General features: G+C 46.7%; 1 protein-coding gene across 2 annotated transcripts in view; it reads left to right on the forward strand.

Annotated features, from left to right (window-relative positions):
- Positions 1-350: 350 nt before the first annotated feature.
- Olfml2b (olfactomedin like 2B) overlaps positions 351-20,210 on the forward strand; it is a 38,010-nt gene continuing 18,150 nt past the window's right edge. Inside the window, exons 1-4 of one of the 2 annotated variants that reach the window (XM_070000197.1) lie at positions 351-900; positions 3,229-3,492; positions 5,498-5,605; positions 16,093-16,269. In XM_070000197.1, the coding sequence (XP_069856298.1) occupies positions 727-900; positions 3,229-3,492; positions 5,498-5,605; positions 16,093-16,269 (723 nt within the window). In that variant the 5' untranslated portion in view covers positions 351-726. The remainder of the gene's footprint in view (positions 901-3,228; positions 3,493-5,497; positions 5,606-16,092; positions 16,270-20,210) is intronic. The other variant, XM_070000198.1, reaches the window with a different exon arrangement.

Consider the following 20,210-nt stretch of genomic DNA (forward strand, 5'->3'; position numbering starts at 1 on the left):
ACTGGGAGCCTCTCCGCCTGAGGCCAGCGTGCTTCCCGGCTCTCCCCCTCCCCCTCCCCTCCCTTCTCCTTCCCTCCCCCTTCCCCCCTCCCTTCTCCTTCCCTCCCCCTTCCCCCTCCTCCTCCTTCCCTCCCCCTTCCCCCTCCTCTCCCTTCTCCTCCTCCTTCCCTCCCCCTTCCCTCCTCTCCCTCCCCCTCTCCTCCCTCCTCTTCCTCTCCTCCCCTCCCTTCTCCTCCTCCTCCTCCTCAGCTCGGTCACTGGCTGCATCTCTGTGGCCTCCGCACAATAGAGGCTCCGCCCTCCCTCCGCGCCGGCGCTCCGCGGCGCCTTGCCCAGCCGCGTTCCCCTCCCGCTGCTGCCGCTGCCGCTGTCCGCTCCGCGCCCTGTTCCCGGTCCCCGTGCGCCCCGGTGCGCGGGACCCCGCCTTGCACCTGAGCCCAATCCCGCGGGAGACACGCTCGGTGAGCCGGATCTCCAACTCTTCGCTGCGCCGGCTCTCCACGGACTTGGCAGCTTGTACGGGAAGGAGATGCCCAGGGTCTCCGGGGCTCACCCTCCGACTGCACCCAGATTTAGAAGGCATTGAGAGCAGCCTCAGTGGAGCCACTCCGGCTCCAGCCAGTTATCTTCTAGCCTGGGTCTTTGCCGAGATCCCCCCAGCCCCGCCCCTCCTCGCCACCCAAGCCAGTCTCCATACGGGCTGAGGTCCCTGTTGCCATATCCCTCATGGCCAAGCCTCTACCGCTAGTTCTCTGCTTCACTCTGGTTGTGGTCCGGGTTTGGGGGTCCAGCACTCCCTCCACGGGGACGAGCGAGCCCCCTGATGTGCAGACGGTGGGGCCCACGGAGGATGAGACTCTGCAAAACGAGGCGGACAACCAGGAGAACGTTTTGTCTCAGGTAGGGCTACAGTCTGGTGTCCTCCCCTTTTGCCCTGGATGGTGGAGGTGGGGGAATGTGACAAGGGCCAGAGGCTGGTCCTGGATGAAAGGGTTTTTCTTTTCCTTTGGTGGAGAGGGTAGTTGTTTCCCCTTCCATCACCAAAGGGAAGGGCATTTGCTTTTCTTTCATCAGAGTAATTCTCCAGGGAGTGGGGCTCCTCTCAAAACATGGGTTCTTTCAAGGTTTTCCCATCAGGAGAAAGGAGGAAGTTTCCACACTCCCTGAGAAGCACAAAACTATGCTTTGGTTTAAGGGTTGTGGAAAGTGAACCACTTGCCCACGTGGCTGTTTGTCAGAACTGGAATGTGTAAACAGGAGGGTATGTTGGGCAAGAGGCAGATGGCATCACCCATGGGAGAAGTTTGGGGATGTAGGGTGAGACCTCCTACCCTTGCAGGCAGAATCAGCAGGTGAAGACAGAACTACAACATATGAGAGTCCCTCAGAATCCCAGAGGGATTCATGACAAAATCTGGTGTTTGGGGGAGGTAGAGTAGAAATGCAGAGCCACACAGGTCAGAGTGTTCTCAGTGGGGGCAAGTGGCATGACTACAGGCAAAGTATCACCATTGACAAATCTGACTCAGTTCTCAAAACACACTGAATTCCCTTCAGCTAGCACCACAAAGCTACAGCATTGAACCCAGCTCTAGAAAGAATTCAACCCAACTCAAAATACTGTGAGGGTTACTTGGGAGTGTTGGTTTCATGCTTTCCAGAACTGGTCTGATGACGTGCAGTGGGTATCATCACTCTGGTCCGTAAAATGAGAAATGTCAGAGACCCTGAGCACATCACTTACACCACCACAAGACCCTCATACTGGGTCTTATTGCCTTCCTGTAGAGATGGCCACCAGCTCTACTTTGGGACTTCTCTAACATTAATCTTTCCTCTTTAATAATTATGCTAAATTAGGCCCTATACCCAGAACCTCCCACTAACCCCTAAATCGAAAACACAAAATCATTCTAATTGGGGATTCGGAATACTATCCACAAAAGCTTTCCTGAAACCTGAACCTCTTGAATGGAAGGCACCCACCCATGGTTCTGAGCAGAAGCAGAAGTGTGTAGGAATCTAGGCAGTGTTTCAGCAAATAGCTACAACTTACAATCAGAATATCGAGAGACCAGCTCCTCCAGTCACCCTGAGCTGCTATTCCTTCCTCCACTGGTCCATTCTGCATCTGACAACAGCTCTAAAGCAAATGTGAGTACTACAAGAAACTGGACCTCAGCAAGGAAAACGTTATATTCCTTCTTTCTCCTAGACAGCATCTCAAGGAATGTTTCCAGTCAAATAAGCTCCATGGCTATCTGAAGGGAACCCTGGCTTTGGGGACTTAGGGAGTGGGAGTGGGGGGAGCTGCTTAGGGTAGGAGCTACAGAAAGCCTAGGTTGTTGGTTTTCAAGTCTGGGGAAGCTGGCAGGAAGAGCAAGTACCCAGAAGGAAATGGTCAGCCATGTAGAAGCATCAAGCACAGCCAACCCATTGGTGCTGAGTTTGGGTTCAGAAGCTACTCTCAGAACTAAAGGAACCCTTAGGCTGAGCAAACTCCCTGACATCTGGATTTATCTCTGCCCAACTTTCTTGCTCCAAATCTAACCCATCCTTCAAGGCTCAGAGCAGCTATCACTTTCTCCAAGAAGTCCTGGCTAGTTCTCAGCTGGGGCCACTGGCAGTACCCACTGTACTTGAAGCTTTGCTCTTTGGGGGCATTTGTCTCTGTCCTCTCTATGTGATTGTCATTTATCTGCCTCTACACTGTGGGCCCTTTGGGAGCAAGTTCTGGGTTGGGCCTTCACTTCCTCTATGCATCATCCCCCCCACACCCCATGTCCTCTCAAAGGTATACTCAGAAAGTGTAGAATGAATGAGAGATTCATGAAAAAAGAGAAACTAGTAGTCCTTACATTTGAAGACTATCTCTCCAATCCCTACTTTATCTTCCTCCTTTTCAAATCTAACTCAGGGATTCTAAGTCGCAAAGGCTACTGAAATAATGATAGGATCATCTTTTTTTTTCCTTTAAATGATAAAAGGCCCCCAGAGAAATACCCAGCTTTCCAAGACAAATGAAGAAAGCTGAACTCTGAATGCCTTCAAGAAATGTCCGAGTCAGCAAATTATCTTGCGATGACCTACTCACTCCATAGTTCTGAGCTGTCTGAGGTCACTGGCTGGGGCAGGACATTTGACAGAATGAATAGACAGCCTGCTTAAAGGAGCCTGGATGACACCTGTGTTTGCATACTCCCCAACTCATTTTCTCTGTGTGTCTAGTTGTTGGGGGACTATGACAAGGTGAAGGCTGTATCCGAGGGCTCAGACTGTCAGTGCAAGTGTGTGGTGAGACCCCTGGGCCGAGATGCCTGCCAGAGAATCAACAAGGGTGCCTCCAGGAAGGAAGACTTCTACACTGTGGAAACTATCACCTCAGGCTCATCCTGCAAGTGTGCCTGTGTTGCTCCCCCATCCGCCCTCAATCCCTGCGAGGGAGACTTCAGACTTCAGAAACTGCGGGAGGCAGACATCCAGGACCTGAAGGTAGGAGCTAATGTAGGCAATGCTATGAGTCAGAAGGTATTTTGGGGATCCCTGATCCCCTATAGGGCCATATCTGGGGATGGAAGGCCTCTGAAGGAGGTCAGGCCTGGTCCTTGGAGTCTTGTATGTGGACCTGAGACTAGTGTTTTCAGCTCAGGTATCAGGGAGATATTAGAGCAGAGTGTTCCTGTTCCTCCTTGTAGAGCCAGGAGGCCAGGTCTAGCAGCATTTGCCTGGCCCAGCTGACCCGAAGAACTTAGTGCTCTCCAGGAAAAGTGATGTCATGATTTACTGTCAGGCCAGCATATATGTTGAAGGAGTGAAAGATGAAGAGAACATTGAGCCTTTTAGTCCTTGGCACTATTGCTGGGTTAATGCAAGGAAGGAAGGCTCAGAATCTGTCCTAGTGGGTTCCTCAAACTGATCAGGGACCGTGGTCCATGGTATGAAGGAGCCCAGGTCCTACCTAGGACGCCCCAAGGTTTGACTAAAGGCTTCTTCTGACCTTGCCCTTTTCTGTTCACTTACAGTGTGGGATGGTGGAACAAGCTAGGTTTAAGAGTTTGACAGACTTGGGTTCAAATCACTGCTGTGTGATCCTGATTCTATTATTTCACTTGTCTTATCTCAGCCTCTTAGAATGAAATATGGAAATATTATACTTGGAGCGGCAGTGAGAATCAGAGATGACAAGTGTACTTGACTTTCCAGGAAGCATGACTGTGTAAATGAATGACTGGCCATGTAATGTGTACCTGCTGTACCTGGCTTGGTATCTTTATATTGGGGTTTATATTCAGGGCCTGTGCTTGAGCCATGGTTCTACACCTTATTTTTGTTGGTTATTTTAGAGATGGAATTTCATAGTTTTTCCACCAAGTTGACTTCAAACCATCATCCTTTGGATCTCAGCCTCCTGAGTAGCTAGGATTACAAGTGTGAGCCATTAGCACCTTGTTCACTGGTATCTCTTTAAACCTAGTGGTGTTTACCAGTACAGGGAATGTCCTAGGGTTGGGGCCAGATTGCTCAGAGCTGCAGTTCTACTTTCTGGACCAAGTACCACAGTGGCTCCATTCTAGGATTGGTCTCTGTGGGACTTCTGGAACCACACCAGGCATAATTTTGATTCAGAATCAGGACTTCTTCATGGCACATACTAAGCAGCTATGGCTCTTCACCACTATCCAGCTGTTTTCCCCTGGTGTGGAAGGAGCTCTTTTAATCATGAACACTTCTGCATAGCATTCTTCATCTGGAAAGAAAGCTGGGAGACAGTGGGGAATCGCAATTGCAGATGGGAGGCCCAGCAGACAATCCCAAGAACTGGTGCTTGACAGAAAGGCTCCATTTCAGGACCTCTCATCTGTCCCTTTCTTTGCCTGCACTCTGTATGCCCTGAATACTGCCAGAATCACAGAATCATGGCCACCTTCCTCAAGGTAAGGAGACAGTATTGAAAGCTATGAGAAGGTTGGATGCCACTTCAAACATGGGCCATTAGGTCTCTTGTACTCTAGAGTCAGTCTAGCTTTTTGTGTGAAGAAAAAACTTGCTGGTACCTTCCAAGGCCTTTGAGTGGCCCAGAGAAGTTGAAAGGTTCAGAAGCATATCCTCAAGGTATTACTTTTATAGCCATTCTGCAGAGTGTTTATAGATCCCCTGTTAAAGCCAGGCACACAGCAAGGTATCGTGAAGAGGCAGAGATGAAGAGGGCTACTACCCTCTCTCTTCATTCCTTTATTTATAATGGAGGCATAGACAACCTGTGGTGCTGTCTAGATTGCAGGTTTACTCTTTATTTTCTTCATTGATTTTCTTTTCATTCCAAAAGGCAGAGTACACATTATCGTTGGGTTTGCCTCTGTGTTTCTGAGGACCACTTCTCAATTCCTGGATAGTGGCTTTCCTGTTCGGTCTCCAACATGTGGATGTGAAAGAAATCTTCTCTCATGGTATTTTCTTAGCTCCACCCCTGGACTAATCCTTTGTCCTTGTTTCTTAGCTCTCTACAATCATAGACATGCTGGAAGGAGCTTTTTATGGCCTGGATCTCCTGAAGCTACATTCAGTCACCACCAAGCTCGTGGGGCGTGTGGACAAACTGGAAGAGGTAAGGAAGATTCTGGTCTCCCTGGCTTTCTCTTGGTCTAGCACCAAAGTTTCTCAAACTTATCAATATATACTTTTGGAAAGCATATGCCCTAGATTTTATCCATCCTATTTTGGGGGGAAAATGGACATAAATCTTTACCCAAAATGATGTCAAATTACAGGTAACAATTTGTGAATTGAAAATATAAAATCCTTATTTTCATATATAAGAATCTTGTCCCAACATTGGCCTTGATTTCCAGGAAACTTAGAGCTAAGTACAATGTACATGTACATGTAGGTTTCTTACTTCTAGTTTTAAGGTGGGGTCATCTCACTTCTGAATATATAGTTGTTAATTTCTTTCCACCCTCATCCTTTCCCTCCTTTTCTGTCCTTGTTTTCTCTTTTTGTGGTGCTGGAAATTGAACCCAGGACACCAGGATGTTTCATGCTAAGCAAGCAATAGTGCTAGTCCCTTCAGCTCTGGTTATTAATTTGTTAATCTGCTGGTTTCTTGTTATGATTTGGTTTTTAACTGTTTTAGAGCATGCTTGTGCACATGTGTGTATGTGTGTGTGTCCATTTTAGAGAAAGATAAAAGTAACTGCTTTAGATAATATTACCTACTGCACATCCAGACTTCTCAGGCCCAGGAGTGGACAAGTATTTTAATTTTCATAGACAAAGATGACACATTATTCTGACGGGGTTTGGAGAGATACATATCTTGGTACCATGGTTTTCATCTTGTGGTGTGTAATGTGATGTGATGATGTGGTAATAGTTGTAGGCATAAAAACCTTGATATTGGCTGGGAGTATGACTGGGAGTGTTTGCCTAGCATGCATGAAGCCCTGGGTTTGATTCCTTAGTACAACCTAACAAAATAAAAGAAAATTAAAAGAGAAAAAATTATTTTTAAAAAGCCTTGATATTGCTTTGCTGCTGTAATGCTCGAACATTTGCATAAGAAATTTAGTTACCACAATGTGATGTACAAAACATCACAACTTCGGGGGGGTGGGGAAAGGAGGAATTGGGGAGGGGAGAGTTCGGGAGGTGGGGAGGGAAGGGATGGTAGGGGAAAAACAAAGGAGGAGGTAACAATGCTCAATAGGAAATGTACTCATTACCTTACTCATTTAACTATAACCCCTCTGTACAGTATTTTTACAATAAAAACATATATAAAAATATTAAAAAAAGAGATTTGGTTACCAGTAGTGATCATCACTCAGATCTATCGATAAGATACTTAGGCACCTACTTTACAAACTGGAACTTGAGATAGCTTCCTGAAGAGCTGCAGTTTCAGTTTTTAGAGAGTTGCAGCTTCAAGTAGAAGTTTTTAGAGAGTTACTCTAAGTGGTAAATGTAATTATCTCATGAACATTATCAATATTCCTAATGAAACAAATAGGTCTATCATAGAGAAGCTGGGGTTTCCTCAGGAGTGATTCGTAGACATAGGATGTGAACATAGTAAGGATTTCTAATTTGTGTAGAAAGCACTGTAGTCACGATGGAGTGAAGTACTCTTTGTTTACTTCTATAAACAGTCACATCTCCATCTATATAGTTGGAATGGTAGCCTACCTATTTTCCATAGTTTCTCAGGGATTAAAAGGTAGAGTCAGAGTGATCAAAATACTTCAAAATGATTAAACACACAGCACTGGAATTGTGACCAAACAAGGATTGGGGCAAACATTCCCAAGGTATCCTGCCAAGAGTACTGGGACAAATGTGAGGAAACATTGCAGTCATGAGGATCTGTTCCAACGTGCTCATTCCTCTCCTAAAAATGGACCAAAAAAGATGGGTATGGTGGCTTATACCTGTTATTTCAGTGCTTGGGGGGCTGAGACAGGAGGATCACAAATTCAAGGCCAGTCTAGCTACATAGTGATCCTGTTTTTTTTTAAAAAAAAGTTTCCAGCAAGAAAACTCCAGTTTCTTCTCCACCCACTTTTAGGTTTAGAATTTCAAGTGCTATGATGATGTACTTTCTGAATATAATTTTCCTGCAGGAGGGTCAGGAGGTTTACAATTACCTCAGTTGCCAAGTGTGAGGTGTCAGGGCTCTGGGCCTGAACATTATACATGGGGGGTTGACAAAGAAATAACCCCCTAAAAGAATCTGAACCTGTCTCAACCTAAGTCCACTACCAGAAAGCATCTCTATTTTCAAAGGCCCTCAGAATTGTGCAAAGGTACAACAGCCTTTAAGAATTGCATTTCTGAAGGAACTGAGGTAACAGCTACATCTCCTGTTCTCAGCCGACCTTGATAGTCATACAGTTTTCATTTCATCTAAAGAGCACAGCTTGGAAAAGATAGCTTAGTGCTTAGAGGCCAAGGTCAGATGTCCAGCCTCAGAGACCAGCTGGGCTCTGCTCAAGGACCACAGCCTGTTTCTGGCTTCTCTAGCAGTTGAGCCTTCCTGCTGGCCAATGGCAGAAATGGGGGTGAGTCTGATTACAGTGCTATTAGTCTAGCAAAAGGGTACTTTGACTGAGATTTTACAAAAAGTAATTTTAGTTAAGTGTATCTCTTTTTAATTTGTAGTATATTCAGTAGCAAAACCTGGACCTTTTATTTTTTTATTTTTTTATTTTTTTTATTTTTTATTTTTAATTTTTTGGGTCCAGTCGTGGGGCCTGAACTCTGGGCCTGGGTGCTGTCCCTCAGCTCTTCAGCTCAAGGCTAGCGCTCTACCACTTGAGCCACAGCGCCACTTCCGGCTTTTTTCTTTTTGCTTATATGGTGCTGAGGAATCGAACCCAGGGCCTCAGGCCTGCAAGGCAAGCGCTCTACCACTGAGCCACCTTCCCAGCCCAACCTGGACCTTTTAATAATCCCTCTGCTTGTGTAGCATTTTATAGTTTTCAAGTGTTCCATCTACATTTAGCCCACTTGTTCCTGTGTGCTGCAAAGATTGTGAGACCCAAGGAAATGCGATGACTTGCCTGAGACCATGGTGAACTACAGGGCTGGAGCCTTTTAATTCCTGGTCCAGGGTTCTTTCTAATCATCCCCATAAGTTTCTTCAAATCCTTGTCATGTGCCCTGTAAGCTCAGTTTTTCCTAACCAGAACTTAAAAACAATAGTTCTTCCAAGGGAATTTCTAGGCAGGACTGTGGCTGTGTCCCATATGTTCCATTGAATAAGATTATGATTGAGTTAGGGAAGGTCCCAACTCATGAGAGTTTCCCCTGGTCCCTTGGACCAGACAGTCCAAAGAATGAGTATCTGTGCTATGACAGAAGAGTCTTCAGATGACCCAGGTACCTGGGCCCTTAGAGAGGAACACTGTATCTTAGATTGAGGTCATCTGGCTGATGCTGGCTGACTGTCTGGAGTATGCAGTAATTGAAAGGGCAGGATGTTGGGTAAATGGAAAACACACTCCTTCTCCAGCCTGGCTCTGCAGGGGGAATGAAAGTGAAATTCTTTTCCTCTCCTTGTATAATCTTGAGTCCCAATGGGAGTCTTTTGGGGGTCAGACAAGATCAAGGGGCAGATTGCAGGAGTGTTTACCTCAAAGTCAGATCAGTGCTTGGCAGGAGACACTTGTGTACATCCAACTTCTGCAAATAGAGAGGGTGTAGGAATGGAAACTTCATTTGCAGATGAAAGAGGAAAGAAAGAAAGGGAAACAGAATCTGAAATGTTCAGATGCTTGCTCTTGATAAAATCTGCTCTGGGAGTTCTACCTAGTGGGATGAATTTGGTTAAGCTTTTTAAATGGTAAAAAAGTAACCCATGTATAGAAAAATGCACAAATGTTTAGCTTGACAAATTATATAGTGATTACCTATAAAACCACTATCCAGTTTAAGAAACAGAACAGCGTTAATATACCCTAATCCCCCTCACACCGCCTTCCTGAGGGGAACTTTTTTTTTTTTTTTGGTTGGTCTAGGGGCTTGAACAAAGAGTCTGGGCACGGTCCCTGAGCTTCTTTTGCTCAAGGCTAGCGCTCTACTACTTGAGCTACAGTGCCACTTCTAGCTTTTTTAAAAAAAAGTAGTTTATTAGAGATAGTCTCACAGACTTTCCTGCTCAAGTTGGCTTTGAACTATTATCCTCAGATCTCAGCCTCCTAAGTAGCTAAGATTATAGGCATGAGCCACCTGTGCCCAACATCCCTGAGCTCTTTTGTTCAGGGCTAGTGCTCTACCATTTTGAGACACAGTGCCACTTTTGATTCTCTGGTGGTTAATTGAAGATTCTCAGAGAATTTCTTGCCCAGGCTGTCTTTGAACCACAATCCTTAGATCTCAGCCTCCCTAGTAGCTAGGATTACAGGGATGAGCCACCAGCCACCAGTGCCTGGCTATTTATTTTTATTTCCTGAGAGTACTGGTTTTTGAGAATCCTGGTTCTTAAATTTACCAGGCAGTATCTGTAACCCTGGAGCCTCACCTCCAGTCCTATTTTTTCTGCTGATTATTTTTAAGATAGGGTCTCACTTCCTGGCAGGGACCTGGGTGAGACTCACCTATGTCAGGCTTTTTAGTAGCTAAGATAACAGGACCACACTACCACATCCAGCTCTTCATGGAGAAGGAGTTAAAACTGTTCCTACCTGGGCTAGCATAGAACCACTGGTCTTCAACCTCTTAATAGCAATGATTATATTACCCGGCAATATGTTAATCATTTTATTATGTTACTATGTTAATCATCTTATTTTTCCTTATAGCCTTATGCTCTAAAAATGATATAATAATCCTGTTTTTAAACATTGTTTTTGAAGACCTAAGATCCTATAGAGCCATGTATTTATGTCTTAGCTTCTATGACTCAACTTTATGCTTTCAATATTTATTTGTGGGGCTGGGAAGGTGGCTCAGTGGTAGAGTGCTTGCCTTGCATGCATGAGGCCCTGGGTTCGATTCCCCAGCACCACATAAGCAAAAAGAAAAAAGCCGGAAGTGGCGCCGTGGCTCAAGTGGTAGAGCACTAGCCTTGAGCTGAAGAGCTGAGGGACAGCACCCAGGCCCAGAGTTCAGGCCCCACGACCGGACCCAAAAAAACAAAAAATAATCAATATTTATTTGTGTTGTTGTTGTGTATCATGGTTCATTACACATAGGCACAAGTGTGGCCCAGATTCAACTCATGTAAAGAATTTTATTCTGTGTAGCAAGTACCTCCAGAGTCCCAAAGACATGTAGGCTGTGGATTCTGAAGGAGCATATACTGCTCCCAGGAGCAGACTTATCACCAAAGTAGAGAAAAAGACAGAGGAGTGTTTATTATCTCATGTTAACATCAGGTCTCTTCTTGGATTAAGTCATTTCTGTAAGTGCTGCAAGTCTTTGTGAAACACTCCATACACCTTTAAATGCAGGGTACCTGTAACCATTTATAAGTACTTGGACTGCCTGTGACTGTGTACACATATGCCCTTGTATATGTGTGGCTGCATATCCTGTAGGTTTGTTTATGTGTGTGTGTGTGTGTGTGTTTCTGGGCTTGGTACTAGAGGTTAAACTCATGGCCTTCTGCTCTTTTAGCTTTTTGTGCTCAAGGCTGGTGCTCTACCATTTGATAATTTTTTTTTGGTCAGTCGTGGGGCTTGAACTCTGGGCTTGGGCGCTGTCCCTCAGCTCTTCAGCTCAAGGCAAGCGCTCTACTGCTTGAGCCACAGTGCCACTTCCGGTGCTCTACTATTTGAGTCATGCCTCCAATTCTGGCATTTTTTTGGTCACTTGTGGGGTTTGAACTCTAGGCCTGAGCTATGTTCCTCAGCTCAAGGTGAGTGCTCTTTCACTTGAGCCGCAGCACCACCTCCTGTTTTCTGAGTGGTTTATTGGAGATAAGAGTCTCATAGACTTTCCTGCCCTGGCTGGCTTTGAACCATGATCCTCAAATCTCAGTCTCCTTAGTAGCTAGGATTACAGGTGTAAGCCACGGTGCCCAGCGAGTTCTGGCATTTTGCTGGCTAGTTGAAGAGGCTCTGAAATTTGCCTGTCCTCAGATCTCAGCCTCTGAGTAACTAGGATTACAGGCATGAGCCACCAGCACCCAGCTATCCCATGCTTTTTAAATAAATGTATGCCTACAAGATTGTGCAGTGAGCTTTGTAGTCCTGCGCCTTCCCACATGTGCTTCTTCTCTTGTACCTGCCTGCTGAAGTCTGTAGACCCTGTCCCTGAGCACAAATGGGTACAGGAACTTCATGTGCCAACTGAAGCTTTCTCTCCAGATAACATTGCCTCCAGAGAAGATTTAAAATCCAAACCCAAAACTGGCCTTCTCCCTAGAACATGCTTACATGGGCACTGCCAAGGGTCTCCCCCAAACTAAAGGTATGGTAGATTGTTTGTTAGGGGGCCTGGAAGGAAAGATCAAAGCAGCATCCTTGGCCCTAGGAGATATATCTTTTCACTAATATGAAAATGTAATTTTTATCTGTGCAAGTCTGGCAGTGAGTTGCAGGAGCTGCTCTCTTTCCAAATACTCCTAGTCCACCTTCCACTCCCACCAGCACTCAAGTGCTCACGCTCACTCTCATCAGGTCTGCTTCCATGGACGTGTTCATTGTAAGTCATTTTCCTCCCCCTGCAGCCTCATAGAGGGACACACCCCCCCGTCTGCCTGCAGCATCTTCTGTGGAAGGCAGTGGGTCAGGAATAATGTTTCTAAGATGCATTTCAGCTTTAACATTACTTAATTCAATTTATATTTTAATATGAGTTTAAGCCAATATATTACCTCCCCTGGGGTTATATAGATCTCAAATCTCATTTGCCACTGTGGTGAGGAATATAAGCTTTTTTCTTGCTAGTTAAAGGTGAAAGTCAACCCTCCATCTGCTGGCTTAGAAACAACTTTGAGCTGCCAGGCTGTGATGGAGCATGTGGCTTAGTTTTAGTGTGGGTGAAGGTACCCAGAACAGAGAAATTTGTTACCAGAGGCCAGGGATATCTTACTTTACACTTGTTCTTTCCAGGCTCCGGACCTTTTGAGTACTCTTTGCCACCCACTCTTACCACCTGCCTCCCAGCCTAACCCTCAGCACCTGACTCAGAGCAGATGCTCAGCAGCTGTTTGGGTGTATGTAGGGAGGGTTAAGGTGGCAGCTGGCAGCTCCCAGAGCCCTCAGGCATGTCTGTCTGCCCCCACCAGCTGTGGTTAGAAGAAATGGGCTGCATCCTGTCTGTCCGGCCTTTAGGAGCAATGGCTACTTCCAGTTGCTCTGTCCCTCCAGCTCTCTCACCAGGGGCTGGGGGACAGCTGTCAGCTGAGGTGGCTATCCCTGGCCATCTACTCCTAGCTTTGTCTTGGAGAACTCAAAGAGTGAGGGTAGGGGGAGCTGACGGGAACTGGGAGCTCCCCCACCCCTGCCTCCACCATAGACCCAGCTCATTCCTATGCTTGCCTCCACAGGCACTACATCCCCTCTGTCCTAAGTGTGCTGGCTACACTCGAGCCTGGAGCACATTCTGCAATCTAATGTGGGGTCTGACATTTTCAGGAAGGTGGGCAGCCTCTCTGGGTGTGGTAGGATGTATGTGCTGTGTGACTTGCAAACAGGGCTTGGCCTGCCTGTTGTCTAGCCCAGCCTTGCATTCTTTCCTCCCTCCCTGTCCCAGGAACACCAACCTTAGCCCTCCCTTCCCTTCACACCTGTGTCTACTTCTATAGCCACATGGTCCACCCAGTCCAGCCTCACCTACACATCCCCAGCCCTCCCTCACTCTGGGCTATAGGCAGCTGCTTGCCTATTTTCCATAGCAAGCCTGGGTGTTATTATTATTATTATTATTATTATTATTATTATTATTATTATTATTATTTATTCCCTTTTCCCAGTGGTATGGAGAGGTTTCATCACTTGCCTTACATTATTACTTAGCCACGCTGTGACTCCAGCCAACACCTTCTTCCCTCTGTCCAATCCCCTACTCCAGGTTCTGATCAGAGAAATAAGACCAGAGAATTGCTGCCTCTGTATCATGGTGCAATAGCTTGGGCTTAAAGCAGGCATCTCACCTGGGCATGTACACACTTGTCCCAGAGCTGGACATAGTCAATGTTGAGCTCATACCCCTGGGATACCCCTTTTCGGGAGCCATCCCACCAGCCTGCACATCTGGTTGTTAAAGCTGTGTGCTGACCAACTGTACTGTTTAGTTCACTGTGCTTATCACCTTCCCAAACAATATCCTGGTTCTGCCTGGACCAGGGACACTTGCACCACAGAGGATCCTACCCCTGCTTCTCCCTCTGGTACCTGTACATCTGGCTGCAGCCCACACTGACACCTGATCCAAGCTGCCACTCTACCCAACCTCAATGTCCTTCCGGCACGTGGCACTCGTTCTGTGAACACCTCTCAGTTCCTTGGCTCTGCCTGGGGCAAGTACTCATGACAAAGTTTCCAGATCTTTAAGTGTATCCAGCCTTCTCTCCCAAATATCTAGCTATATACTCTTCCTCTCTCCTCCCCACCATCCCTTACAGCACCAAGAGCCTTGGCAGGGACTGTGTGGTACATTGACTCTTGCCAGATAGGCACCCTTCCCGCTGCCTTCACCACATTGCTAGCACTGCCCACAAGCCAAGCTGCATACACTGTAAATGTCACAGTTGCAGCTGTCCCACAGGGGAAGAGCCTGAGGCATGAGGTCATACAGTTCACCCTGCTGCCAGGGCACAATCTTGCACATTCTGCATGGGCGGCATCCCCCATGCCTTCTGAGGAGTGCCCCCACAAAAGGCTCTTGATGTGAGGCATACAGAGCCCCAAAGGGAGCGGGGGTGCTCAGTGAGGAGATAGGAGGTGGTTGAATAAAAGTGGCCTAGGAGGGGCAGCCGCTGCCACCCTAGGGACACCGCTAGCTTAATCAGGCTGATGGGGTAATGCCACCACTAGCCTGATGTTTATTCAGGCGGCTGACAGACTTTGCTGTTCCCAAGAGGAGAATAAACTATTCTGTTCCTCTGGGTCTTAGAGCTAGGCTTGCCTCAAACTCTCTCAGTAGAAGTCCAGAATAATGGCTCCTTACTGAAACCAGAAAGGGGCTGGAGATTGTAAATCAATATGCAGGGACCCCCTGGGGTCTAGAAGGCAAATGCTGCATGTTATAGGCTACTCCCAGCCTCATAGGGACAACCTCACTCCAGGCCCATGCTGACTGTTTCAAGGCATTTAGGAATGGGGAGACCTCCGTTCTTAGAATATAGATACACAGGTTCTGCCATCCTGGCCTCCCAGAGTTATCAGTCCTGGAGCCATGGCTGCACAACAGGCATATACACACCTCAGGCTCTCTTTGAGTGATAGACCTTTCTGTAGAGTCAGCATCTGTACATCAGGTCACTCTAACTTAAGAGTTGTTATCCTTTGTGCTAGTATGAGGGCCTGAACTCAAAGCCTGGGTTTCTCTCTTAGAGAACTAGCCTTGAGCCAAAAAGCCTACCACTTGAGTCACAGTACTACTTCTAGCTTTTTGGTGGCTAATTGGAGATAAGAGTCTCATGGAATTTCCTGCCTGAACTGGCCTCAAACCTTGATCCTCACATCTCAACCTCCTGAGTAGTTAGGATTCCAAGTGGGAGCCCCTGGAGGCTGGCTTGTAGTTATTTTGTTTTGTCTGTTGCTTATTTCCCTCATGGAGGCTGGTCTTCATTAGGGCAGGATCCTCACTGGTCTTGCTCACTGCTTGTAGCCCCCTGAGGGCCAGTACTGCACAGGTCAGTGTGGTAACAGAGAAGTAGCATCTAGAGTCTCTGTACCAACTGGGTGTGAACCACTCCACAGGTGCTTCCAGGTCATGGAAAGGTTGAACCTTACTAAGACAGGAAGTTCTCTTAGGCCCAGGAAGATGTTGGCTCTCATAAAACAGTTTCTTGCTCATATTTCCGCCCTCTTTTCCAGTGCATCAGTGATTCTTGTTGAAGTACAGATTCTGATCCAGCAGGGCTGGGTGGGGGTGGGGCTAAGAATCTGAATTTCTGCCAAGCGCCTGCATGACACCATGTAGCTCATCTCCCCACCAGCCACATCTGAAGCAGTGATGAGCCCAACATTTCTGCTTCTCTACATATGCATATCCTTTCACGTATTCTGAAAGTTTGAAGCCAGACTTTAAATGGTAAAAGTGCTAGAGAAAAGCAAATCAAGGACATATTTAGTCACCCCTTCTAAAATTGTTTCAAAAACCCACAGTGGCTGATTAACTTGTGTAAATAACTGGACTTTGGGATAATGTTCTAAGTCACTGGGTAAGTGCAAGGCTATATACAATGACAGAAGAACCAAAGGTCCTGAGTGTAGCCATGTCTCATTAGGAGAGCTGTGATAGGTTGGACATCCTGAAATGGGTGTCCCTGAAAACACTGCCTGGGGACACAGTACAGTTCCCAGCACAGGACTAGGCAGGCACTTTTGAGCCCCAGTGGTTTGTTGCCTAGTGTTTCACCTTGTCTGTGTGGCTCAGGCTCAGAGAGGTCTCCATGAATCCTCTGTTCAAATCTCTTCTCAGGAAGTTTCTAAAAACCTCACCAAGAAAAATGAGCAAATCAAAGAAGACATGGAAGAAATTCCGATGGAGATGAATAAGCGAGGCAAAGAGAACCACTCTGAGAACACTCTAGACAGCATGCAGGACCTCCGCTCAGCCCTGCAGAGAGACGCAGCCGCAGCCTACGCTCACCAAGAGGTACAGCCCCAACTCCTGGGAGCGGCTCAGCCCAGGAAGTACAATGCCAGCATCTCTCACATGCATAGAGCTTCCAGGGTCATGAGCTTACCTCATCTGTTTATTAGTTTCCTAGGGTTGACAGGCAGAAGTTGACCCCATTTCTCAACATTGAAGCCCAGAGAGGTTCTAGAAGTAAGGGATCAAGGCTGGGTCATCTGATTCCCAGCCCCATTCTTTCCACGATAAACCATCTTGACTTTATGGGCAGCTCTTGCATTGAGCTGTAAGGATATCAAGCTGTCCTGATATCATCATACTAGAGGTTTGAACTCAGGGCCTTCCACTTGCTAATCATACCCTTTATGCTTTAGTTATCTTTCATAGTCTCATTTACCTAGACAGAGCTCAGACTAAAGTCTGAGCTAACTCCCAAGTAGCTGAGATTATAGTTGTATGTCACTATGCCCAGCTCATTCGTTGAGGTAGAGTTTTACTAACTTTTTGTTTGGGCTAGCCTGCAACTGCAATCCTCCAGATGTAGTAACTGGAATTATAGACATGTGCCACCATTGAGACTCTGGTATCAACAGTAATAGCATCTTTTCCTCTTAGAAATGCCTGCATTTGGAACAATAAGTGAATTGGCCCACCGTTTATAAGTGACTTTGTCATTTTCTATATGTTTTTATTACTATGGATTTCACCACAGCTCTGGAAAGTGGGCCTGATCAAGGAGGACCCCTGTGTTACAAAAGAGAACATAGATCCTGGAGTATTCCAGGTCTCCCAGGCTTGATGATAACAGAGGGTCTCTTCCAACTGATGGCCAAGGAATGAAGGTTAGTTTGGAAGACAGCCCCAGAGCATGGAAGAGGAAAATAGGTACAATTTAGAGTCCTATTAAGTAAACAGGGCTAGATAAAGATTTGAGGTCCCAGGGAAACAGGCACAGCCACATTTCAGTCGCATTGCTCACTTTCATTGGTTCCCAATGGTCAGCAGTGAATGGCAGGGCCATAGTACACTGGAGAGTTTTATTGAAGGATCCCTCCACCTTCAGGCAGTCACTGTGGGTGTGGGTTCCTGGTTGAGCAGGCAAGGGCCAATTACAGACCCAGAGCTCTGTGTGCGCTATGATGTAGAAAAGGTTGGGAAGTGTGCTACTCAGCTTTCTGTTCATGTAACAAAATACCTAAGATAATCAACAAAAAAAGAGGTAAAGTTAGCTGGGTGCAGTGGCTCATGCCTATAATCCTAGCTACTCAGGAGGCAGAGATCAAGAGGACAACAGTTTGAGGCCAGCTTGGGCAAAAAAAAAAAAAAAAAAACACCCCATCACTTTGGCATAGTGGTGCATGCCTGTCATCCCAGCTTTGATGGGACGTGTAAGATAGGACTGTGCCAGGCATGGACCTTGTCAAAAAATGAAACCCTATCTCAAAAATTACCAGTGCAAAACAATGGGTTGGAAGTGTGGCTCAGTAGTAGATGACTGCCTATCAAGTGCAAGGCCTTGAGTTTAAACCCCAGTACCTCTTCCTCCACCTCCCCCCAAAAGAAAAGGCTCCTCTGGCTCATGGTTGCCTGGTTGAATTGCTTTTGGTAGGAAGTGTCCCAGTAATCTTTCGCCCACTAGGCACTCCTTTTAAAGGTACACCATTCCCCAATAGTGCCATGGTCTGGTGAGCAAGCCATCAATGCATTGTTTCCCAAAGGCCTAACTATAACAGGAAGCATTGCTTTGAGGGACTCTTGCTTTGTGATATGGAGGAAGGCTTAGGCATATGGGTAGCAAAACTTTACAGCAAGCATGTGGCAGGATTTGGGGACTTTGGGGGTACATGCATTCTGATGCTCAAACAGGCAGTCTAGAACTCTGAATCAAACAAAACCTGAGAAAGCATGGTGTCTATGCCTCCCCAGCATATAACTCAAAAACAATTCCAAACCATAAGGTAAGTAGAAGGAAAGTTAATCATTTTCTGGGCTTTATTTATGATGAGTACTTTCATGTATTTTGGAAGTCACATTTCTTCAGAAATTATTTTTATCTTCATTTATTTGGTGCCCCCAACATGCTGGCTATTATGTGTTTAGTCTGCTTGGTGGGTCACTCCTGAGCAGGCTGAGCTCCTAAGAGCCAGAAGTCTGACTAGGACTGAAAGGGATTGGAGAGGAAGAACACCTGCTTATCATACCTGGGGCCCAAGGGACATCTTCAGCCAGAGGGCCTTCCTGGCTCCCAGGCCAGCTAAGCTGGAGAATTGATCTGTTGTCTCCATGACACATTCTGTGGGACATTCAGAGCCTAGCTTAGATTTCCTGAGGACAAACAGCAAACCAAATCAAACACATCAAATGCTTTTTCTCCTTGCTCAGCAAAGTCCTTACCCCTCCCTCACCCCTGTTCCAGACACTGCTGGAGTTAGCACAATCTGCTCAACCAGACTAGTGGGCTGGAGAGGAAAAAAATGAAGGAGGCCAGGAAGGTGGATTCTTCCTCTCCCTTAGCAACTCTCTGGAGATGAGCCCTATGCTCACTGGAAAAGGGGTGGATGATTTGTTTATTTCCAGGGTTTGCACATGATGTCAGAGGTTTCTTGGAATGGGTAAGTGGTGATTTGTAGGAGGCAGCTCTCTAACATGGTTCTTGCTTGGAGGGTTGGCAGGGGGTTGTAGGGCTGGCTCAAGAGTGGATAGGGCAGGGTGGGGGTGGGAACAATCCATGCCAGGAGCTGAAGTCATGCAACAGACTCTTGGATGAACAGGGAGAAGAAATCAAAGTTTGGTAGGGGAAGTTGCCACCTAGTGTAGCCTGTCTCCAGAGAAGCCAAGGAAATTATATGTTCTCTGGCAAAGGCTGACCATGATCTTGCTCCAAATCCTTGGCTGGAACAAGGAACTGCAGACCCCACCCTTCTGTGAGAGTCTGGAATGAAAGGCAGATCCTGAGGTTTGCCACGAAAAAATGACAACCTGCTTTTGCAATGCAGAGGGAAACCAGGGTCCAGCAATTAGGTGCCCCTCCGCAAATGAGTCAGGAGCTGTGGTTGAGGCCTCTCAGCTTCCCAGACAACTCTTCCCACAAGGAAATGAGGGCTCTTCTTTGTCTGCATGTCTGCTGGCCAGAGCCACACTGTGGTCCTGAGGATGTGGCCACTGCTAGCAAAATGTGGCTTACTGTGAGGCACAGCATGGCTCAGAAGGCAGCAGATTTGGGTCCACTGGATGGGCATGGGACTTCACTAGTGGCCCCTGTCAGCCATGGAATTGATTCATTTTGAACAAAAAATGACTTCAAGCCTGTGTTCTAATGTGCACAATAGTACCTTGCTCCTGATAAGGGTCAAATGTCATAGAGCTATCAATCTACGGTCCTAATAAATGCTCAGTAAAACATTGTCACCAATAACCAGGTGGCAGAGGTCCCCTCCCTCTAAGATAGGGAATGAGGGAGAGCAGGTAGACAAGTGGAGGCTGCCTAGGGCACAGTCAGCCTGTTGCCCCTTTCTTCTGGGCAGTTCTTTTTTTAATAGTCCTGGAGCTTGGACTCGGGGCCTGGGCACTGTCCCTGAGCTTCTTTTGCTTAAAGCTTGCACTCTACCACTTGAGCCACAGCTCCTCGTCTGGCCTTTTCTGTTCATGTGGCTTCATGCATGCAAGGCAAGCACTCTACCACTAAGCCACATTCCCAGCCCCTTCTGGGCTGGGAAGGCAGATGGCAGGGTGTGCCCCCACCTTACAGGAGTCTATCTCCACTTTGTGCTAGTTCCTACATATACTACATGTGTAGGAACACCATATTGACCATGCCATTTGGACAACCTCGGTCATAGGAAAACAAGTACAAGGGAGGATGGTAGGAATGGAGGACTTGGGTTTCTCCATGATAGATTTAAAAGGTCAAAACATAAGCTTGCTTGGCTTCCTGTGTGCAAAGAGAAGCTGGCTATGATGCC

This window comes from Dipodomys merriami, unplaced genomic scaffold (genome assembly GCF_024711535.1).
Source record: "Dipodomys merriami isolate MVZ:Mamm:240054 unplaced genomic scaffold, mDipMer1.0.p SCAF_56, whole genome shotgun sequence".
NCBI lineage: Eukaryota > Metazoa > Chordata > Mammalia > Rodentia > Heteromyidae > Dipodomys > Dipodomys merriami.